Source organism: Cherax quadricarinatus, chromosome 7 (assembly GCF_038502225.1).
Source record: "Cherax quadricarinatus isolate ZL_2023a chromosome 7, ASM3850222v1, whole genome shotgun sequence".
NCBI lineage: Eukaryota > Metazoa > Arthropoda > Malacostraca > Decapoda > Parastacidae > Cherax > Cherax quadricarinatus.
The window spans coordinates 9,164,499-9,186,948 of record NC_091298.1 but is presented as its reverse complement, the minus strand read 5'-3'; the positions used below and the strand labels follow the sequence as shown (position 1 = coordinate 9,186,948).

The following is a 22,450-nucleotide window of genomic DNA, read 5'->3' as shown; positions in this document are numbered from 1 at the left end:
AGAGAGTGGTGAAGCAATGTAAAAAGAGAGCAAATGAGAGAGTGGGTGAGATGTTATCAACAAATTTTGTTGAAAATAAGAAAAAGTTTTGGAGTGAGATTAACAAGTTAAGAAAGCCTAGAGAACAAATGGATTTGTCAGTTAAAAATAGGAGAGGAGAGTTATTAAATGGAGAGTTAGAGGTATTGGGAAGATGGAGGGAATATTTTGAGGAATTGTTAAATGTTGATGAAGATAGGGAAGCTGTGATTTCGTGTATAGGGCAAGGAGGAATAACATCTTGTAGGAGTGAGGAAGAGCCAGTTGTGAGTGTGGGGGAAGTTCGTGAGGCAGTAGGTAAAATGAAAGGGGGTAAGGCAGCCGGGATTGATGGGATAAAGATAGAAATGTTAAAAGCAGGTGGGGATATAGTTTTGGAGTGGTTGGTGCAATTATTTAATAAATGTATGGAAGAGGGTAAGGTACCTAGGGATTGGCAGAGAGCATGCATAGTTCCTTTGTATAAAGGCAAAGGGGATAAAAGAGAGTGCAAAAATTATAGGGGGATAAGTCTGCTGAGTATACCTGGTAAAGTGTATGGTAGAGTTATTATTGAAAGAATTAAGAGTAAGACGGAGAATAGGTTAGCAGATGAACAAGGAGGCTTTAGGAAAGGTAGGGGGTGTGTGGACCAGGTGTTTACAGTGAAACATATAAGTGAACAGTATTTAGATAAAGCTAAAGAGGTCTTTGTGGCATTTATGGATTTGGAAAAGGCGTATGACAGGGTGGATAGGGGGGCAATGTGGCAGATGTTGCAAGTGTATGGTGTAGGAGGTAGGTTACTGAAAGCAGTGAAGAGTTTTTACGAGGATAGTGAGGCTCAAGTTAGAGTATGTAGGAAAGAGGGAAATTATTTCCCAGTAAAAGTAGGCCTTAGACAAGGATGTGTGATGTCACCGTGGTTGTTTAATATATTTATAGATGGGGTTGTAAGAGAAGTAAATGCGAGGGTCTTGACAAGAGGCGTGGAGTTAAAAGATAAAGAATCACACATAAAGTGGGAGTTGTCACAGCTGCTCTTTGCTGATGACACTGTGCTCTTGGGAGATTCTGAAGAGAAGTTGCAGAGATTGGTGGATGAATTTGGTAGGGTGTGCAAAAGAAGAAAATTAAAGGTGAATACAGGAAAGAGTAAGGTTATGAGGATAACAAAAAGATTAGGTGATGAAAGATTGAATATCAGATTGGAGGGAGAGAGTATGGAGGAGGTGAATGTATTCAGATATTTGGGAGTGGATGTGTCAGCGGATGGGTCTATGAAAGATGAGGTGAATCATAGAATTGATGAGGGAAAAAGAGTGAGTGGTGCACTTAGGAGTCTGTGGAGACAAAGAACTTTGTCCTTGGAGGCAAAGAGGGGAATGTATGAGAGTATAGTTTTACTAACGCTCTTATATGGGTGTGAAGCATGGGTGATGAATGTTGCAGCGAGGAGAAGGCTGGAGGCAGTGGAGATGTCATGTCTGAGGGCAATGTGTGGTGTGAATATAATGCAGAGAATTCGTAGTTTGGAAGTTAGGAGGAGGTGCGGGATTACCAAAACTGTTGTCCAGAGGGCTGAGGAAGGGTTGTTGAGGTGGTTCGGACATGTAGAGAGAATGGAGCGAAACAGAATGACTTCAAGAGTGTATCAATCTGTAGTGGAAGGAAGGCGGGGTAGGGGTCGGCCTAGGAAAGGTTGGAGAGAGGGGGTAAAGGAGGATTTGTGTGCGAGGGGCTTGGACTTCCAGCAGGTATGCATGAGCGTGTTTGATAGGAGTGAATGGAGACAAATGGTTTTTAATACTTGACGTGCTGTTGGAGTGTGAGCAAAGTAACATTTATGAAGGGGTTCAGGGAAACCGGCAGGCCGGACTTGAGTCCTGGAGATGGGAAGTACAGTGCCTGCACACTGAAGGAGGGGTGTTAATGTTGCAGTTTAAAAACTGTAGTGTAAAGCACCCTTCTGGCAAGACAGTGATGGAGTGAATGATGGTGAAAGTTTTTCTTTTTCGGGCCACCCTGCCTTGGTGGGAATCGGCCAGTGTGATAATAAAAAAAAAATAAAAATCCTCTGCTTTGTGATGTTGGTGAGGTGGATGGTGTTAGCCTCAAGACACTTGCTGTCAGCTTTGTTTTTCCTCATAAATAAAATGAATGTGCTCTGCAGAAAGAATGACACACTCATGCACTGTGTCATCCATTCTTTATGTATTTTTGTGTTTATTATGTTTTATCTCTAAATCCAATGATATCTCAGCTTCATAAAAGTAATCAAAACCACTGCAAGGTATACTACAGACTTCTGATGTGTTTGTGATCTTGTTGGAGTGGCTTCTTTTATTATTTTGGTGGAGAGCACAGTCAACATGAGCATCACTATACTCTCCATCAAAACAATCAAAAAATTTGGAATGGATGACAAGTAACACCTGCATAATACCCAGCAGCACACATTTAAGCACTATAAACTGGACACAAGTACATACATCTTGTTTGCAAATAAAACAATGAGACTGAGATTGGCACCATCCACCTCACCAATGCCTCAGAACAAAATAAAAGCAATGTATATCTTGTCTAAACCCATAGCATAAATAACTCACAAAATTGCAATGACACAATTGCAAACAAACTATGGTACGGGTGGGGACTGAACTCACGGCAAATGAATCGTAAAACTCCAGGCCAGCTGGCCCAGTGGCTTAAGCGCTGGCCTGGAGTTTACGACTCACTTGCCGTGAGTTCAATCCTCAACATATTAAATACAAAATACCATGACCTAACCTTCACTGACCTCACCTCTGCCTGGCATTATTGATTCGATCCTTAACAGCACCTGACCAGTTCTGGGGGCACCTAGCCTGTCCCAGCAGCACCTTACTCAGCAATACCTCACCTCTCCAAATACTTTATATACCACTGTATTTATGTATTCCATGTACTTCATAAAGTACATGAAAACATCATAATTATAGAAGGTTTCTTTGCCAATAGTTTTTTTTTACCATCTGCAGCTCAGTTATTCATTAAGAGCTATATAACTTTTTATCTTGGAACAAAAATTTTGTGGGCTCTGTATGCCCGAGATCTTCCTATGCGTTTACCCCTCAGCTTTACTGCCAGAGGAAGCATTGACGGTTCTCTTAGATATATACCACGCCCTCCTGGAGTCCAGCCTCGCAGCTCAATGACATGATTCCACATTCCAGTTACCGCAATCCAACCTGTGCAGAAATTACTTAAAAAATAGTTATCTGTTGAATATTTTCATCCTATTTATTTGTTTATTTAAAAAATTAGTACAGTATTGCAATAAAAAAAATATTAAAAAGTACTTCCGCATTGAAACTTCTGCACCAAAACGTCCACATTTAATCAACAACACATCACTAAACCTCACACAGCATCTCTTTTTTTCCTTTGTGTGTTATTACTCATTCACTCATCCATTTTTAGTGCTTTCTATGGATTACTCAACACTCAGTTTCTAATGTCCTACTGTTGTAATCATTACTCAATATTAACCTCCTGAGCACGTAAATATAAAAGTTAGGACAGAAACAGAATATACTGTATACAAAAGCTTCAAAATAAAGTGGAAAAAACTTTGCAAAAAAGTATGAGAATGAAAAAATAATAAAAAAAAAAAAATTTGAGTGCATTCAGATACCTTAAAGATTTTCGCACGAGTCTTGCAGGTACTGTACTAAATAGTGTTAATCCTAATTAAAAAATAAATTATTTATAAAACAAGTTAAAATATATTATTTTGCAATACAGTACTCACCTGCAGATGATAATACCACATCAGCACAACTTTTTTCTTTGTCAGTACTAAATGTTCGCATGTGTTTTGGAGCAAGTGCTGGCCAATGGTGTAATCGTTCATTACCTCCTACTGGAACACCAAGAAGTGTAGATCCAAGGTAGTTACGGTAAAATTCAGAAGCTTCAACAGTCTTAACTACAGTTATTGGAAGTTGTTGAGATCTGAAGACTGTAAACCTACAAAACAGAGCAAGAAATTAGCTTATGTAGAATATAGCTTTTGTTATTCAGTAGACTGCAAGTTTATTTCTATTAAATAAGGCAGTCTGCCTATCTCTCTACCTAGCCCTATCTTTAATACAGTGGAATCTTGGTTTTCGTTTGCCCTGGTTTTCGTCAAATTTGGTTTTCGATGACATTTTTGGTCAAAATATTGTCCCAGTTTTCATTCGTTACCTTGGTTTTCATGCAGGTACACATTAAAATCACTAAGTGTCCCTCTAGTCTTAATGCCATAGTAATACAATATGTAATAATAATCACTCTTGAGCACATTAAATGTCTTATTTTATGTTAATATAGACTTTTTCATTAATCCATCTATGATATTTTCTTTAAAATTATAAAAGAAACATGTTACATAGCATATAAACATGCAATGTTCATATGCTATGGAGAGGTGGTAGTCAGGTGAAGGGAAACATTACATTTTCTCTGGTCCAGCAACAGAGAAAATGTGTATGAACCTGCACTGGCCCAGTCACCCCCCTTAATACATAACACTTTTGTTTACAATTCTTGGCATGAATTATTCATTACTTCTCTCTTTGTTTATGATGGCATCTAAAAGCAGTTGTTAGAAATGATTAAACTCGGTGAACATGATATGTTGATGGTAATAATATGGCTCTGGGCCGCAATGAATATCGTGTAGCTATGTAGGTACGTAGGAGTAGGTATGTAGCCTAGGTGGACTACATACCTACATCTACCGGCTACCTACACCAGACCTCTCTGGACAGATTTTTTGTGGAACAGGGGTAGTGACTCTCACGCTGGTTCTAGTGCCAGTAAAAGACAGAGAAGGGAAGTAACCCCGGATAGCGACTTGATACCTGAAGTCCTTATGGAAGGAGATTCTCCTTCCAAACAATAAACTCTTCCATACACCAACAAGAATCTTCAATAAAGGTAAAACTGATTTAAATGTTCATTTACCCATTAAAATAGTGCTTAGTATTTATTTCTCATTATTTTCTGTATGTAAAACTATAGTTATTTTCTATTATATGTTTTTTTTGTTAATATTTTTGGGTGTCAGGAACAGATTAATTGGATTTACATTATTTCTTATGGGAATATGTAATCAGGATGATGCCCTTGAGCATGGTGATGATGTCAAAAGTGCAGCAATCTCCGTTCAGCTTCCAGCAATTTGTGAGAAAGAAGCCCATGGCACTTGCCTTCAAGACTTGCCTTTTAACTGGCTGCCAAGATGCCGAAAAATGCTTAAAAATAAAGGTCCTGAAGATAAAGACGTACAAACTATGCTATTTGCTCTCAAGTGTCTGCACACTGTAGTCAAAGCATAATAGTTTTACCATCTTATGAGCAAGAGATTGTAATAACTCACTACAATGGATACATTACAAATCTTTTCATGGAACATTGCTTCCATCAGGAAGTGGTTGCCTGACTTACATCATATTAGTGCAACCAAGAATATTGATGTCATCTGTTTGCAGGAATGTAGATTGAAAGATGGAGCACCTCCACCAAACTTGCCTGGATATGCAGCTTATAACCTAAGGTCAACCAACTGTTGTGTGATGTATGTCAGAAAGAATTTGCCACATTCACTCCTTTCCTTGCAGAGTCGAGTTAACATGCAGTATCATGGTGTCAAAGTATATGCAGGCGATTTTTCCATAAACATTTTTAATCTCTATGCCTCAGTGAACCAGCTTCGACCTGATGCTTTACCAGATCACATCAATAGTGAACCTACCATCATTCTTGGAGATTTTAATGCCAGACATAAGAATATTGGTGGGTCTATAACAAACACCAATGGAACTAAACTAGTGAGATTGCTAAATGAGCATGATAATGTTCGAATTGTGGGCACTACTGAGCCTACTCACATATATGGTGGCATACTAGATCTGTGTCTTGGATTTAATACATCATATACGATGCATGACTCTGTCATAGTTGATGATCTTCTATCTGATCACTTCCCAAGACTAACAACTGTCAATCTTGATCACATCTCCAGCAATCAAGGAGCTAAATACAGAAGGAGGAAACTTATTCTCAAACCAGAACACAGAGACAACTTTATTAACCACTTGGATCAATGGTATAAGAATTACGAGCCCACTGGCACACAAAAATTTAATGATGATTTAATTACCACTATTGAGTGTTCTCACAGATCAAGTGGGCAGGAATAGGAAACAAAGACCCTCCACTATAAATAACAATAAAAACCAATGTAAATACTATAATGATCCACAGCTACGCAATCTAACACATGCAGCTAGGAGGATTGGTAAAGCATACCGTGAATGTAGAACCCCAGACCTGCTCAGAACGTTCCAAGCTGCACTAACAAATGCAAGGAATAGAAAGGAAGAACTTAGGCAACAGGAATGGGAACAGTTTGTTAGTGGATTAAATAGGTCCACCCCTTTGAGTTTGGCTTGGAAAGGTATAAATAAAATAACCAGGAAAAAGACTGGCAATGTTGCTCATCCCTTTCCTCTTGAAAAAGCAAATGACCTCATAAATGACTGGTCCAAAACATCCAGGCATGAAAGCCTTCCATCTCATATTAGAAAAAATTTAGAGAGTACTTCTGAAGAAATGTTGAAACTGATTAATTTTATGAGCCAAAATATTGATGAGAGTGATTGCCTCTTTACCGAGTATGAATTAGATAATGCATTAACCAAAGGTCGATCAACTGCTCCTGGAGAGGATGGTATAACCTATGATATTCTCAGAACTCTAAGGCACGTGCCTGATAACCCTTTGTTGGCACTGTATAATCTCAGTTACATTGAGGGCGTTCTTCCTACTTCCTGGACCAATAGTCTCATTGTGCCTATCCCTAAGCCCCAACAGCCTGATACATTTAGGCCGATCTCCTTAACTAGTTGTCTTTGTAAAACTTTTGAAAGAATGATGCTTAACAGACTGTACTACAGAATCAGACACCAACTTTCCCCCTACCTCTATGGGTTCATGAAAGGTAAAAGTGTGCAGAACTGTATTTCCACCTTTCTCACTGCACACACCTCTACTAGTTTTACCACTTTTCTTGATCTAAAATCTGCATTTGATATTGCGAACAGAACCGTTATACTACATGAACTAGCCAAAATGAATATTGGTGGTAGCTTACTCTGCTGGATAATAGGATACCTGTCAAATAGAGTATCCTCTGTCCTTTACCAAGGCTTCAGAAGTGATTCTAAAGAAATGTCTTTAGGTACACCGCAGGGAGGAGTTCTTAGTCCCATGCTATTTAATATTCTGATTAATGCTCTCCTAAATGCTCTACCTGCCTCACCTAAACATATAGCTATAAGCTATGCTGATGATATCATGATCCATACAACAGGGCATAAGAAGATGAATACCATTCTTAATGAAGTTCAAGCAATTTGTAATCGACTAGGCCTCATAATATCTTCCTCTAAAACAAAGATATTAACAAGCAAACGACATCCCCCACCCATCTATCTGCAGGGTGAAATCATTAGCTACGTTAAAACTTACAGATATCTTGGTGTAGATGTACCCTTTAACAAATCCACTATACCACAACTAAACAAGAAATGCAAAGCTAGGCTAAATGCTCTCAAAGCTGTTGCTGGCTACAATCCCAACTATGGTGCTAATGTGAGAATCGTGAGAATGATGTACATAGCCTATGTTAGGTCCTTAATTGATTATACTGCTCCCATGTTGATATTAGCTAGAGAAAGTTCTCTCCGACCCTTGGAGTTAATGCAAAATGAAGCTCTCAGGATTATTCTTGGCTGTCCCAGATCTACAAAAGTTCTTAACATGAGGAAGGAGCTTGGTATTTCTAGTATCAGTGATAGGATTGTTGAAATTAACACTGTACTCGGTATTAGAATGTTGAGAAACAAACCAGACACTGTCACAGTGAATCTTACCAAGTGTCTAGAGGTAAATACACACAGATCTAAATGGATTGTGAAAACGTGCAATTGCATTAAGTTTTATAACCTACATGAACTGTATCACTGTAGGCAACAAGAGCATTTCACCCCTCCATGGAAGATGTGTTCATTTAATATCACATACCTACAAGTCCCTCCCAAGAAGCTCATTGCTAGTAATCCCTTCCTTAAATCTCGTTAGAGCAACTGCTCAAGAAGAAATTTCTCACTTAGCCGGTAGTAATAAATTATCACAAGTTATATACACTGATGGATCTAAACAGGAGTCTTCTGGCAGGGCTGCATCTGCTCTTGTTGCCACCTCCCTAGTTAAGAACGATAATAAATTTGTTGAGTTAGGCATAAGAATTAACAACTGGGCGTCTACACTGCAAACTGAATTGTTTGCAATCCTAATGGCGCTAAAGCTAACCTATGACACGGAGCTTGACTCTATCATCATTACTGATTCTATGTCATCATTGAAGGCTCTTGACTCATATAATGACTCCAACAACATGCTCATTGGGGAAGCCAGGTATAGATACTCAAAAATTAGGAACAAAGGAATTAATGTACAATTGCTATGGATCCCATCACACATTGGATTACTCCTTCATGATAAAGTTGATATGTTAGCCAAGAAGAGTACCCAGAAGGAGAATGTAGAATATAACTTTGGTATAACTGTGTCTAGCATTAGGAATAATATTAGGAGAGAAGTAAATAATGAAAATGATTGTTATAGGAATGCAGTTAGAAGCCTGAGTAGATCTATAACCCACTATGATAACATGAATGTAGATAAGTATGTTTATGGAGCAACTTGCAATGTGAACAGACTGACTGATGTTGTAGTGGCCAGGCTTAGGTTTGGTTACAAGTACTTCTGGCAGTTTGGGAGACACACAGATGATGATCAAACTAAATGTAAATTATGTGATCAGGCATATGGTCACTCTCTTGAACACTATGTGCTTAATTGTCCACTTATTGAGGAATACAGAGACAGACAGTATAATAACCTATGTGACATGTCAAGATATCTTATTAATGAAAATAAGATACCAGATATACTAAGCAAATTTCCTAAATTTGCTTGTAACAGATAAGTGAACTATAGATATGTGGATATAAATCCATATGTATTCCTGTTAACCCTTTGGGGCCTAGTTCCTAGGCCTTTTGTGTATCCATATGCTCTCGCGCTACCGTCCACAGGATGGATATGGGGTGCACAATAAACTAGCCACTTCGGTGGCAAAATCTAAATCTAAAATCTTATGGGAAATATTGCTTTAGTTTTCATCGAATTTGGTTTTCGTCAGACTCTCTGCAATGAATTAAAAACAAAAATCCAAGGTTCCACTGTACCTTGTTCCTTCTAAGAGCTTCCTTTGTGCCTTTGGATTTGTTCCATTACTATCATCTACATGATATTGTTTCTGCTGTTTTCCCATTAAATCTCTTTTCCATTAATAAATGAATATCTGGTGTTCACAATTAAAAAAATATGTTATAAATTCACATAAACAATTATTAAATTTTCCTTACTTCGAACACTACCTTACGGAAATTCCAATCGTACCTACTCATCAAATAACCTCACTAAACACACTCAATTTGAAGTTCAAGACCAGATGTTCAACTTAAATATAGGGGACAATGGTTTTAAAAGAGAAACCAATTAAAATATTTTCTAAGCCTATCAAGAATAGTAGCTTGTTGCTAAGAGACTGAATCTATTCCTGGTTGTCCCTCTACTGAGGCAGAGAGCTGGCAATCAGACCTTACAATTATATTTTGACTCTCAGGGCCATGCAAGTCCTAGAATTCACTCTAATCTCCAAAGCTATACTGTACCTCAATTTCTACTCCAGGTAAATCTATAGGTAACATAACTAAAAATTACTATATGCAGTATGTATTTATCACCTTACGTCACACCAGCAGCAAACCTGAAAAAATTTCCATGCCTACCTGACAGGGTTTGGGCTGTAGATGAGATCAAGTTTAGCCAGACCTCCAATGAAGAGGCTATGACCAGCCAGAAGACTGAATGAGCATGGCTGGATGAGTTTCCTAGGTAGTACCATCGTCAGTTCTTCATGAGTCAGCAGGTTGATTAACTGAGAAAGATAGAGCCATCATTGATAAAATACTACTGATATACATATCCAGCCCATCACTTGGTCTGTGGTTGATATTCAATGAAAACTTTCTCTGCAGATTCTGAGTAAAACATATAGAGATATTCTTTGTTGATGACAGCTCTTTAGGGTGATTCTGAAAGGAAGTTGCAAAGGTTTGTGACAGAATTTGGGAGGAGATGTAAATGAAGGCAATTAAAACTGAACATCAAAAAGAGCAAATAGATGATAGTAACAATGTCTGGCAATGAATGTATTCAGATATATGTTGGCAGATGGGTCTATGAAAGATGAGGTCAGTACTACCAGAGAATGGTAGTACTGACACTTTTACACGGTGTGAGGCATGGGCTTTAAATGTCGCAGCTAGGAAGAGGCTGGAGGCAGTGGAGACATCACACTGGAGGGCAATATGTGGTCATAATATTATGCAGGAAATTCAAAGAGTAGAAATTAGGAGTGTGTGAGATTACCAAAGGTATAATTTAGAAAACTGAGGATGACTTAAGATGGTTTGGGTATTTAGAGAAGATGGAGCAAAATTGGATGACCAAGCACGTACATAAATCTAGAATCGAAGGAAGGAGAGGCAAGGGATAGTTCCAAGGAAGGGTTGAAGGGAGGGGTACAGGTGATTTTTGAGTTCTGGGGGCTTGAGCATCCTGCATGTCTATATGAGCATGTTAGATGGGAGTGATTGAAAACAATTAATTTTCGTAGTTTGACATGCTGTTGGAGTGTAAGCAAGGTAGCATTTATGAAGGAATACAAAGAAACCAAACAGTTAACAGGATTCAAGTCCTGGAGGTGGGAAGTACACTGCCTACACTTTCAATACACATATAATCTGCACATAGGAGCTTACGATGAAGTTTCGGTCCAGCTTAAACCACTTACAAAGTCACGGTATTATGCCTATGAAGGAGGGGTGGGCATACTGCAGTCTGGATGGTTAATGGAATTGTGGTGCCTACACACTTCTGACAAGACAATGAATGAGTGATACTGAATGAGTCTCATTTTGGGAACCCCGCCTCGGTGGGGGAGGGTAAGCATGTTAAAATAACAGTGTACAGTATAGTATTCTTAAAATTTGTCGTAAAAGGATAGAGAAATATTACAAGAAAAGAAGGTAAAAGATAATCAGTGACAGTTGACTTTTTATATTACTTTTTATTAATCTTACCTGGTCTGGCTGCACTGTTCCTGGGGTATCATAACACCATTTGCCAAGTGAGTATTTTGGATCCTTGACATTAATACCAAGAATTTTCCTCTGACCTTTTGCATCAGCTTTAATATTTGTAGAGAAGGGGTCAGCTCTTTCCTCAGGCTCCTCTAAATTTGTTAGTGTTTTTCCAATGTGACCTGAAAGACATAAAAAAATGTAATACCCATTATTTACTGTATACATGTCCATGCCTTTTTCTAACACACTGGCCGTCTTCCATCAAGGCAGGATGACCTGAAAAAGAAGACGTGCTTTCACTATCAGTTACTATAACCACTGTCCTGCCAGAGGCATTCTGACACTACAATTCAGATGCCCCTCCAAACTGCAAATATCCTCGCCCCTCCTTCAGGGTGTAGGCACTGAACTTCTCACCTCCAGGTCTCAAGTCTGGCTAACCAGTTTCCCTGAATCCCTTTATGTTACCTTGCTTACACTCCAACAGCACATCAAGTTATAAAAACCAATTGCTTCCACTTACTCCTATCTAACATGCTCACATGTGCCTGCTGGATGTCCCTCACATACAATATTTCTTTTATCCCCTCCAATCTTTCCTAGGGCAAACCCTACCCTGCCTTCCCTTCACTACAGATTTATACAACCTCCAAGTCATCCTATTATGATCCATCCTCTCGTGTGCTTTTATTTATTTATTTTTCAATGAACTGGCTGTATCCCACCGAGGTAAGGTGACCTAAAATGAAAGTTTTTCTTTTTACAGTTAGTAATTTACACAGGAGAAGAGGTTACTAGCCCCATGTACCCGTGGATTTTACATGAAAGAATATGTTTGATCATTACTTAATAGCAACTAGAGTAAAACTGTAGAGTGAAACATAATGAGAAGGATGTTAGAAGAAAAAAGTGAAAGCTAAAACCATAGGAAATAAAAAAAAAGGCTGATAGTGGGTGTTACAAATAAAAACCACCTAGAAAAATACAATATACAATATGTCAGTTTGGATTCAGGAATAATAAAAACACGAATGATGCTATCATACACATGCTAGAACTAATATATACCGCACTCGAAAAGAAAGAAGTCCCGCTGGGCATTTTCATTGATTTACGTAAAGCTTTCGATATAGTCGACCATGAACTGTTGTACTCCAAATTAACGCACTATGGTATCAGAGGCCACTCCCTCAACTACCTAATATCATACCTTAGTAACAGAACTCAATATGTGTATGCAAATGATGCAAACTCTTCCACCCAACCAATCACAGTAGGAGTCCCACAAGGAAGCCTCCTTGGACCACTCCTCTTTCTCATCTACATCAATGATCTACTGAATGCATCACAGCTACTCAAACCCATATTATTTGCAGATGACACTACATATGTCTTTTCCCACCCAAACACAGTCATACTAGCAAACACAGTCAATGCCGAATTGCAGAAAATATCTGCCTGGATGATGACTAATAAACTTACCCTGAATACTGACAAAACCCATTTCATTCAGTTTGGAAACAAAGCTGCAAATGATCCGATTAACATAACGCTAAATGGATCATCAGTCACAAGACTCACAGAGGGAAAATTCCTAGGTATCCACCTTGACAGTAGCCTTAAGTTCCGGACACACATACAACAAATCACCAAGAAAATCTCCAAGACTGTAGGCATACTATCAAAGATAAGGTACTACATTCCACAATCAGCTCTCCTGGCACTGTACCATACACTCATATGCCCTTATCTTACATATGGAATTTGTGCATGGGGATCAACAACATCTAATCACCTAAAACCCCTCATAACCCAGCAAAAGGCAGCAGTAAGAATGATAACGAATTTCCACTCCCGCCAGCATACTCCACCAATTTTCAAAACTCTGAATCTGCTCAACATTAACCCTTTGACTGTCGCAACCCCCAATCCTGAGGTGTCTCCTGGTGTCGCAAAATTTAAAAAAAAAAAAAAATTATTTTTTCTTATGAAATGATAGAGAATCTTTTCCCAATTGTAAAGACACCAAAAAAACGAAATTTGATGGAAAACTGACGGAATTACACTCTCGCGAAGTTAGCGACCTAGGCGATATTTACAAATTGGCAATTTCGCCCATTTTGAGCCCTATTTTCAGCTAATTCCATTATTCCAGTCAACCAAACTCGTAGCTATTTCTTCAGAACTCCATTTTTTCCATCGATTGAGTACAAGAAACTGCCCATTTACCGATTTCAACTACCCAATAACATGGTCAGAAATTTGCAATTTGGCCAATTTCATGAAAATTAAAAAATATGACAATTTCAAAATAAGGACCAGAATAAACAATGCAGACATTCCTGGCTCTAAAATAACATTTTCTTTGTTCATCAGTCATGTCTCCAGGCCCCTGTGATATTACTCTTGCTTTTTATTTTGAAATTTTATTCAAACAAAAAATAGAAGATTTACTGTTATGCAGACTACTGCAATACTATAATAATTGTAAAAATTACATCAACCCATTCATGACTGCATATTAGAATGGCTATTTGGACATTTATTGGACAATGACATCATTTGTTTACTTTTGAACATCGGCAAAAATCAAACATTTCCCGTACTTTGTGCTCCATTTCCAGGTTCTTTTTATAGTAAAATTAATCAAAATCACCTCTATTTCTATAATATAGTTTCCATTCTATTAAATGAGACCAAGAAAACGAGAATACAACCACAAATACTATACGAAAATAGACCACAAAGTCGGCATTTTAATAAAAAAAAAACGGTCAGTTTTTTTTTTCTCATTATGCACTGCGTGCTCCAGGATTTTTTTTATATGGTGCACACTGACCACACAGGCCCATTCTCTCACATGTGGGCCTACCAGCTTTCTCCTGCCTGATTTGAAGCCGCTAGAATTTATGAGTATATATACGTCAAACACGGTACCTCGTAAACGTATATATACGGCCGCGACAGTCAAAGGGCTAAGAACATCCATACTTATTCATGTGCCTACTACATACACAGAACAATACACGCAAATATAAACCCTCCACTCAAACTTCTCCTCACCAACTTAAACAGGAGACATGACCACAACACAAGACACAGATCTCTTTTTGATATACCTCGTGTCCATATCACACTATGTAAAAACTCTATGCACATAAAGGGCCCTAAAATATGTAATTCATTACCAGAATATATTAAAGTAACCCAGTCTGAAAATCAGTTTAAGACTCTTCTCAAAAGCCACTTAATCACCCTAGACTAAATGCTAAACACTCAATACACACATACTCACCTATGTACTCCCACATCATAACTTCAACAATCAATTTGAACCTTTTATCCATTGTTGACAGGAATATAATTGAACCACTGTTTTTCACAAAAAGCATTTTAGACTATATGAATATATCCTTTGTCTTATACAAATTTAATTCACTTATAATTAATAATCTACTGTTCAACTATGAAATAATTACTGTCCTACTGTACAACTATGATAAAATCCTTAGTGTTAAGTAGTCTGTAAGCCAATAATGTTAAGTTGGCCCATAATGCCTAGGCATAATAGAGGCTCTCTTTGCATTGCAACCCACTATTGTAAATATAAAATCTCAATGTACTGTTTGCAAAGACATAAAATAAATAAATAAAAAAAATAAATCAGTTTAGAAAATTTTACCTTTGCATAAATAGTCACACAAAGTGTAGGTAGTAGGTTGGTAGACAGCAACCACCCAGGGAAGTACTACCATCCTGCCAGATGACTGTGAAACAGAAACCTGAAATTGTTTTGCATGATGGTAGGATTGCTGGTGTCTTTTTCTGTCTCATAAACACGCTAGATAACAGGGATATCTTGCTACTCCAACTTACACTTTGGTCACACTTCACAGACATGCACATACATATATATATATACATACATCTTGGTTTTTCTCCTTTTTCTACATAGCTCTTGTTCTTTATTTCTTCAATTTTCCATGGGGAAGTGGAAAAGAATCTTTCCTCCGTAAGCCATGCGTGTCGTATGAGGCGACTAAAATGCCGGGAGCAATGGGCTAGTAACCCCTTCTCCTGTAGACATTTACTAAAAAAGAGAAGAAGAAAAACTTTATAAAACTGGGATGCTTAAATGTGCGTGGATGTAGTGCGGATGACAAGAAACAGATGATTGCTGATGTTATGAATGAAAAGAAGTTGGATGTCCTGGCCCTAAGCGAAACAAAGCTGAAGGGGGTAGGAGAGTTTCAGTGGGGGGAAATAAATGGGATTAAATCTGGAGTATCTGAGAGAGTTAGAGCAAAGGAAGGGGTAGCAGTAATGTTAAATGATCAGTTATGGAAGGAGAAAAGAGAATATGAATGTGTAAATTCAAGAATTATGTGGATTAAAGTAAAGGTTGGATGCGAGAAGTGGGTCATAATAAGCGTGTATGCACCTGGAGAAGAGAGGAATGCAGAGGAGAGAGAGAGATTTTGGGAGATGTTAAGTGAATGTATAGGAGCCTTTGAACCAAGTGAGAGAGTAATTGTGGTAGGGGACCTGAATGCTAAAGTAGGAGAAACTTTTAGAGAGGGTGTGGTAGGTAAGTTTGGGGTGCCAGGTGTAAATGATAATGGGAGCCCTTTGATTGAACTTTGTATAGAAAGGGGTTTAGCTATAGGTAATACATATTTTAAGAAAAAGAGGATAAATAAGTATACAAGATATGATGTAGGGCGAAATGACAGTAGTTTGTTGGATTATGTATTGGTAGATAAAAGACTGTTGAGTAGACTTCAGGATGTACATGTTTATAGAGGGGCCACAGATATATCAGATCACTTTCTAGTTGTAGCTACACTGAGAGTAAAAGGTAGATGGGATACAAGGAGAATAGAAGCATCAGGGAAGAGAGAGGTGAAGGTTTATAAACTAAAAGAGGAGGCAGTTAGGGTAAGATATAAACAGCTATTGGAGGATAGATGGGCTAATGAGAGCATAGGCAATGGGGTCGAAGAGGTATGGGGTAGGTTTAAAAATGTAGTGTTAGAGTGTTCAGCAGAAGTTTGTGGTTACAGGAAAGTGGGTGCAGGAGGAAAGAGGAGCGATTGGTGGAATGATGATGTAAAGAGAGTAGTAAGGGAGAAAAAGTTAGCATATGAGAAGTTTTTACAAAGTAGAAGTGATGCAAGGAGGGAAGAGTATATGGAGAAAAAGAGAGAGGTTAAGAGAGTGGTGAAGCAATGTAAAAAGAGAGCAAATGAGAGAGTGGGTGAGATGTTATCAACAAATTTTGTTGAAAATAAGAAAAAGTTTTGGAGTGAGATTAACAAGTTAAGAAAGCCTAGAGAACAAATGGATTTGTCAGTTAAAAATAGGAGAGGAGAGTTATTAAATGGAGAGTTAGAGGTATTGGGAAGATGGAGGGAATATTTTGAGGAATTGTTAAATGTTGATGAAGATAGGGAAGCTGTGATTTCGTGTATAGGGCAAGGAGGAATAACATCTTGTAGGAGTGAGGAAGAGCCAGTTGTGAGTGTGGGGGAAGTTCGTGAGGCAGTAGGTAAAATGAAAGGGGGTAAGGCAGCCGGGATTGATGGGATAAAGATAGAAATGTTAAAAGCAGGTGGGGATATAGTTTTGGAGTGGTTGGTGCAATTATTTAATAAATGTATGGAAGAGGGTAAGGTACCTAGGGATTGGCAGAGAGCATGCATAGTTCCTTTGTATAAAGGCAAAGGGGATAAAAGAGAGTGCAAAAATTATAGGGGGATAAGTCTGTTGAGTATACCTGGTAAAGTGTATGGTAGAGTTATAATTTTTAGAATTAAGAGTAAGACGGAGAATAGGATAGCAGATGAACAAGGAGGCTTTAGGAAAGGTAGGGGGTGTGTGGACCAGGTGTTTACAGTGAAACATATAAGTGAACAGTATTTAGATAAGGCTAAAGAGGTCTTTGTGGCATTTATGGATTTGGAAAAGGCGTATGACAGGGTGGATAGGGGGGCAATGTGGCAGATGTTGCAAGTGTATGGTGTAGGAGGTAGGTTACTGAAAGCAGTGAAGAGTTTTTACAAGGATAGTGAGGCTCAAGTTAGAGTATGTAGGAAAGAGAGAAATTTTTTCCCAGTAAAAGTAGGCCTTAGACAAGGATGTGTGATGTCACCGTGGTTGTTTAATATATTTATAGATGGGGTTGTAAGAGAAGTAAATGCGAGGGTCTTGGCAAGAGGCGTGGAGTTAAAAGATAAAGAATCACACACAAAGTGGGAGTTGTCACAGCTGCTCTTTGCTGATGACACTGTGCTCTTGGGAGATTCTGAAGAGAAGTTGCAGAGATTGGTGGATGAATTTGGTAGGGTGTGCAAAAGAAGAAAATTAAAGGTGAATATAGGAAAGAGTAAGGTTATGAGGATAACAAAAAGATTAGGTGATGAAAGATTGGATATCAGATTGGAGGGAGAGAGTATGGAGGAGGTGAACGTATTCAGATATTTGGGAGTGGACGTGTCAGCGGATGGGTCTATGAAAGATGAGGTGAATCATAGAATTGATGAGGGAAAAAGAGTGAGTGGTGCACTTAGGAGTCTGTGGAGACAAAGAACTTTGTCCTTGGAGGCAAAGAGGGAAATGTATGAGAGTATAGTTTTACCAACACTCTTATATGGGTGTGAAGCATGGGTGATGAATGTTGCAGTGAGGAGAAGGCTGGAGGCAGTGGAGATGTCATGTCTGAGGGCAATGTGTGGTGTGAATATAATGCAGAGAATTCGTAGTTTGGAAGTTAGGAGGAGGTGCGGGATTACCAAAACTGTTGTCCAGAGGGCTGAAGAAGGGTTGTTGAGGTGGTTCGGACATGTAGAGAGAATGGAGCGAAACAGAATGACTTCAAGAGTGTATCAGTCTGTAGTGGAAGGAAGGCGGGGTAGGGGTCGGCCTAGGAAAGGTTGGAGGGAGGGGGTAAAGGAGGTTTTGTGTGCGAGGGGCTTGGACTTCCAGCAGGCGTGCGTGAGCGTGTTTGATAGGAGTGAATGGAGACGAATGGTTCTTAATACTTGACGTGCTGTTGGAGTGTGAGCAAAGTAACATTTATGAAGGGGTTCAGGGAAACCGCCAGGCCGGACTTGAGTCCTGGAGATGGGAAGTACAGTGCCTGCACTCTGAAGGAGGGGTGTTAATGTTGCAGTTTAAAAACTGTAGTGTAAAGCACCCTTCTGGCAAGACAGTGATGGAGTGAACGATGGTGAAAGTTTTTCTTTTTCGGGCCACCCTGCCTTGGTGAGAATCGGCCAGTGTGATAATAAAAAAAAAAAATAAAAACAAAGTGTTTTATTTATGGTAAATATTCCCAGATTATCTAGTCACAAGATGTGAAAATATTTCACTTTTTGTAAAACTTTTTCCTTCAACAAACCAGCCATATCCCACCGAGGCAGGGTGGCCCAAAAAAGAAAAACTAAAGTTCCTCTTTTTAAACTTAGTAATATATACAGGAGAAGGGGTTACTGGCCTCTTGCTCCAGCATGTTAGTTGCCCCTTACAACACGCATGGGTTACAGAGGAAGAATTCTGTTCCACTTCCCCATGGAAATAAGCAGAAATAAACACGAACAAGAGCTAGCAAGAAAATAGAAGAAAACCCAGAATGGTGTGTATAAATATGCTTGTACATGCATGTGTAGTGTGACCCAAGTGTAAGCAGAGGTAGCAAGACATACCCGAAACCTTGCATGTATACGAAACAAAAAAAAGACACCAGCAATTCTACCATCATGTAAAACAATTACAGCTTTCCGTTGTACACTCACTTGGCAGGACGGTAGTACCTCCCTGGGCAGATGCTGTCTTAAAACCTACTCTTCTGTAAATATTCCCAAATTATTTAACCATACAACATGCAAGTTTCAGTTATTGATAAATATTCCCTCATTACATATATGTACCTTATAACACAACATTAAAAAACATTTCAGTTTTTGAAACAAAGACTATCCCTTTTTCTACATTCATGACAAACAGCTCTGACAACACTAAATTTCAAGCTGTCAGATCTCAGAAAAACACTATAAATACTATAATAAACAAAATTAACATACCAGACAATGTTCCAACTGAGATACTTGTGGTATATACAGGTTTTAATTTGTCAATCTTCGATTGCATTTGCTGCTGCTCTTTTAGTCTCTTAACTCGAAGATATAATCGATAACGTGATGGACGCAGAATGGGAAACTGAAAAAAAAAAGATAAATTTACTTTTAATTAACACAAAGATTCAAATCCTGAACACCACATTGTTTCCAAATTCTATACTTTGAACATCCTGAATAAAATTATTTTTAACGTGATACAATAGTTTTTGACTACTCCAAAAACCATTCAGTTATAGTGGAGTTAGGAGTCACCCAACTGCAATACAATTTAGAAATATGCATTAACTATATGAAGAGCACTCCACATGAATTGTATACAGTATATAAAATAGTTAAGAAAAAAGTTAAGAAAGCCTAGGGAACATATGGATTTTTCAGTTAAAAACAGAGTAGGGGAGTTAGTAGATGGGGAGAGGGAGGTATTAGGTAGATGGCGAGAATATTTTGAGGAACTTTTAAATGTTGAGGAAGAAAGGGAGGCAGTAATTTCATGCACTGGCCAGGGAGGTATACCATCTTTTAGGAGTGAAGAAGAGCAGAATGTAAGTGTGGGGGGAGGTACGTGAGGCATTACGTAGAATGAAAGGGGGTAAATCAGCTGGAACTGATGGGATCATGACAGAAATGTAAAGGCAGGGGAGGATATAGTGTTGGAGTTGTTGGTACTTTTGTTTAATAAATGTATGAAAGAGGGGAAGGTACCTAGGGATTGGTAGAGAGCATGTATAGTCCCTTTATATAAAGGGAAAGGGGACAAAAGAGATTGTAAAAATTATAGAGGAATAAGTTTACTTAGTATACCAGGAAAAGTGTACGGTAGGGTTATAATTGAAAGAATTAGAGGTAAGATAGAATGTAGGATTGCGGATGAGCAAGGAGGTTTCAGAGTGGGTAGGGGATGTGTAGATCAAGTGTTTACATTGAAGCATGTATGTGAACAGTCTTTAGATAAAGGTAGGGAAGTTTTTATTGCATTTATGGATTTAGAAAAGGCATATGATAGAGTGGATAGAGGAGCAATGTGGCAGATGTTGCAAGTACAGTATATGGAATAGGTGGTAAGTTACTAAATGCTGTAAAGAGTTTTTATGAGGATAGCGAGGCTCAGATTAGGGTGTGTAGAAGAGAGGGAGACTACTTCCCGGTAAAAGTAGGTCTTAGACAGGGATGTGTAATGTCACCATGGTTGTTTAATATATTTATAGATGGGGTTGTAAAAGAAGTAAATGATAGGGTGTTCGGGAGAGGGGTGGGATTAAATTTTGGGGAATCAAATTCAAAATGGGAATTGACAGTTACTTTTTGCTGATGATACTGTGCTTATGGGAGATTCTAAAGAAAAATTGCAAAGGTTAGTGGATGAGTTTGGGAATGTGTGTAAAGGTAGAAAGTTGAAAGTGTACATAGAAAACAGTAAGGTGATGAGGGTATCAAATGATTTAGATAAAGAAAAATTGGATATCAAATTGGGGAGGAGGAGTATGGAAGAAGTGAATGTTTTCAGATACTTGGGAGTTGACGTGTCGGCGGATGGATTTATGAAGGATGAGGTTAATCATAGAATTGATGAGGGAAAAAAGGTGAGTGGTGCGTTGAGGTATATGTGGAGTCAAAAAACGTTATCTATGGAGGCAAAGAAGGAAATGTATGAAAGTATAGTAGTACCAACACTCTTATATGGGTGTGAAGCTTGGGTGGTAAATGCAGCAGTGAGGCAACGGTTGGAGGCAGTGGAGATGTCCTGTCTAAGGGCAATGTGTGGTGTAAATATTATGCAAAAAATTCGGAGTGTGGAAATTAGGAAAAGGTGTGGAGTTAATAAAAGTATTAGTCAGAGGGCAGAAGAGGGGTTGTTGAGGTGGTTTGGTCATTTAGAGAGAATGGATCAAAGTAGAATGACATGGAAAGCATATAAATCTATAGGGGAAGGAAGGCGAGGTAGGGGTCGTCCTCGAAAGGATTGGAGAGAGGGGGTAAAGGAGGTTTTGTGGGTGAGGGGCTTGGACTTCCAGCAAGCGTGCGTGAGCGTGTTAGATAGGACTAACTGGAGACGAATGGTACTTGGGACCTGACGATCTGTTGGAGTGTGAGCAGGGTAATATTTAGTGAAGGGATTCAGGGAAACCGGTTATTTTCATATAGTCGGACTTGAGTCCTGGAAATGGGAAGTACAATGCCTGCACTTTAAAGGAGGGGTTTAGGATATTGGCAGTTTGGAGGGGTATGTTGTGTATCTTTATACGTATATGCTTCTAAACTGTTATATTCTGAGCACCTCTGCAAAAACAGTGATAATGTGTGAGTGTGGTGAAAGTGTTGAATGATGATGAAAGCATTTTCTTTTTGGGGATTTTCTTTCTTTTTTGGGTCACCCTGCCTCAGTGGGAGACGGCCGACTTGTTGAAAAAAAAATATATATATATATATATATATAAAAAAAAAAAAAGGTTTCACTCAGTTATTCCCAATATTATACCATGTTATAGCATCTGTAACAAATCTGGAACAACAATAAAAATGTGAAATAATTACTGGTACAGCCTCTCTTCACTTAGCAATGTACTCATAGACCGACCGCTTGGAGTTACCAACATGCTAACCTAAGTAATGTATATTAGAGCTAACTTTCTCTATTCTGTTTATCACAGTATACGTACAGTACATTACTGTATAAACATTTAAAAATATACAAAAAATGTTATAAATGTTGCAAGGGTGACACTAAAAAAATATCTCAAGATGGTTGACACAAACCCACTACCAGTACAGTATGCTCCTCGCTTAACAACCAATTCGCTTACTAACCTACTCTTAGGAATGGAACTCGATCGTTAAGCGAGGAGAGGCTGTATACAGTTTGTGCTAGACATACTCTTAGATTATTCAAATAATAATAATAATAATAATAATAATAATAATAATTATTTTTTTTTTTTTTTTTTTTTTTTTTTTTCAACAAGTCGGCCGTCTCCAAGGCAGGGTGAC

The 22,450-nt window shown here is 38.4% G+C and overlaps 1 protein-coding gene across 7 annotated transcripts in view; it reads right to left on the bottom strand.

The window, feature by feature from the left end:
- The window catches only part of LOC128686762 (BUD13 homolog), a 60,936-nt gene that overhangs the window by 20,385 nt on the left and 18,101 nt on the right, over window positions 1-22,450 (bottom strand). For 5 of the 7 annotated variants that reach the window (XM_070082268.1, XM_070082273.1, XM_070082269.1 and 2 more), the window contains 5 exons: window positions 19,409-19,544; window positions 11,325-11,506; window positions 9,969-10,117; window positions 3,812-4,029; window positions 1,691-3,248 (listed from right to left, as the gene is read on the bottom strand). In XM_070082268.1, the coding sequence (XP_069938369.1) occupies window positions 3,070-3,248; window positions 3,812-4,029; window positions 9,969-10,117; window positions 11,325-11,506; window positions 19,409-19,544 (864 nt within the window). In that variant the 3' untranslated portion in view covers window positions 1,691-3,069. Of the gene's footprint in view, window positions 1-1,690; window positions 3,249-3,811; window positions 4,030-9,968; window positions 10,118-11,324; window positions 11,507-19,408; window positions 19,545-22,450 lie in introns of those variants that run through there. The other 2 variants (XM_070082272.1, XM_053773804.2) reach the window with 2 other exon arrangements.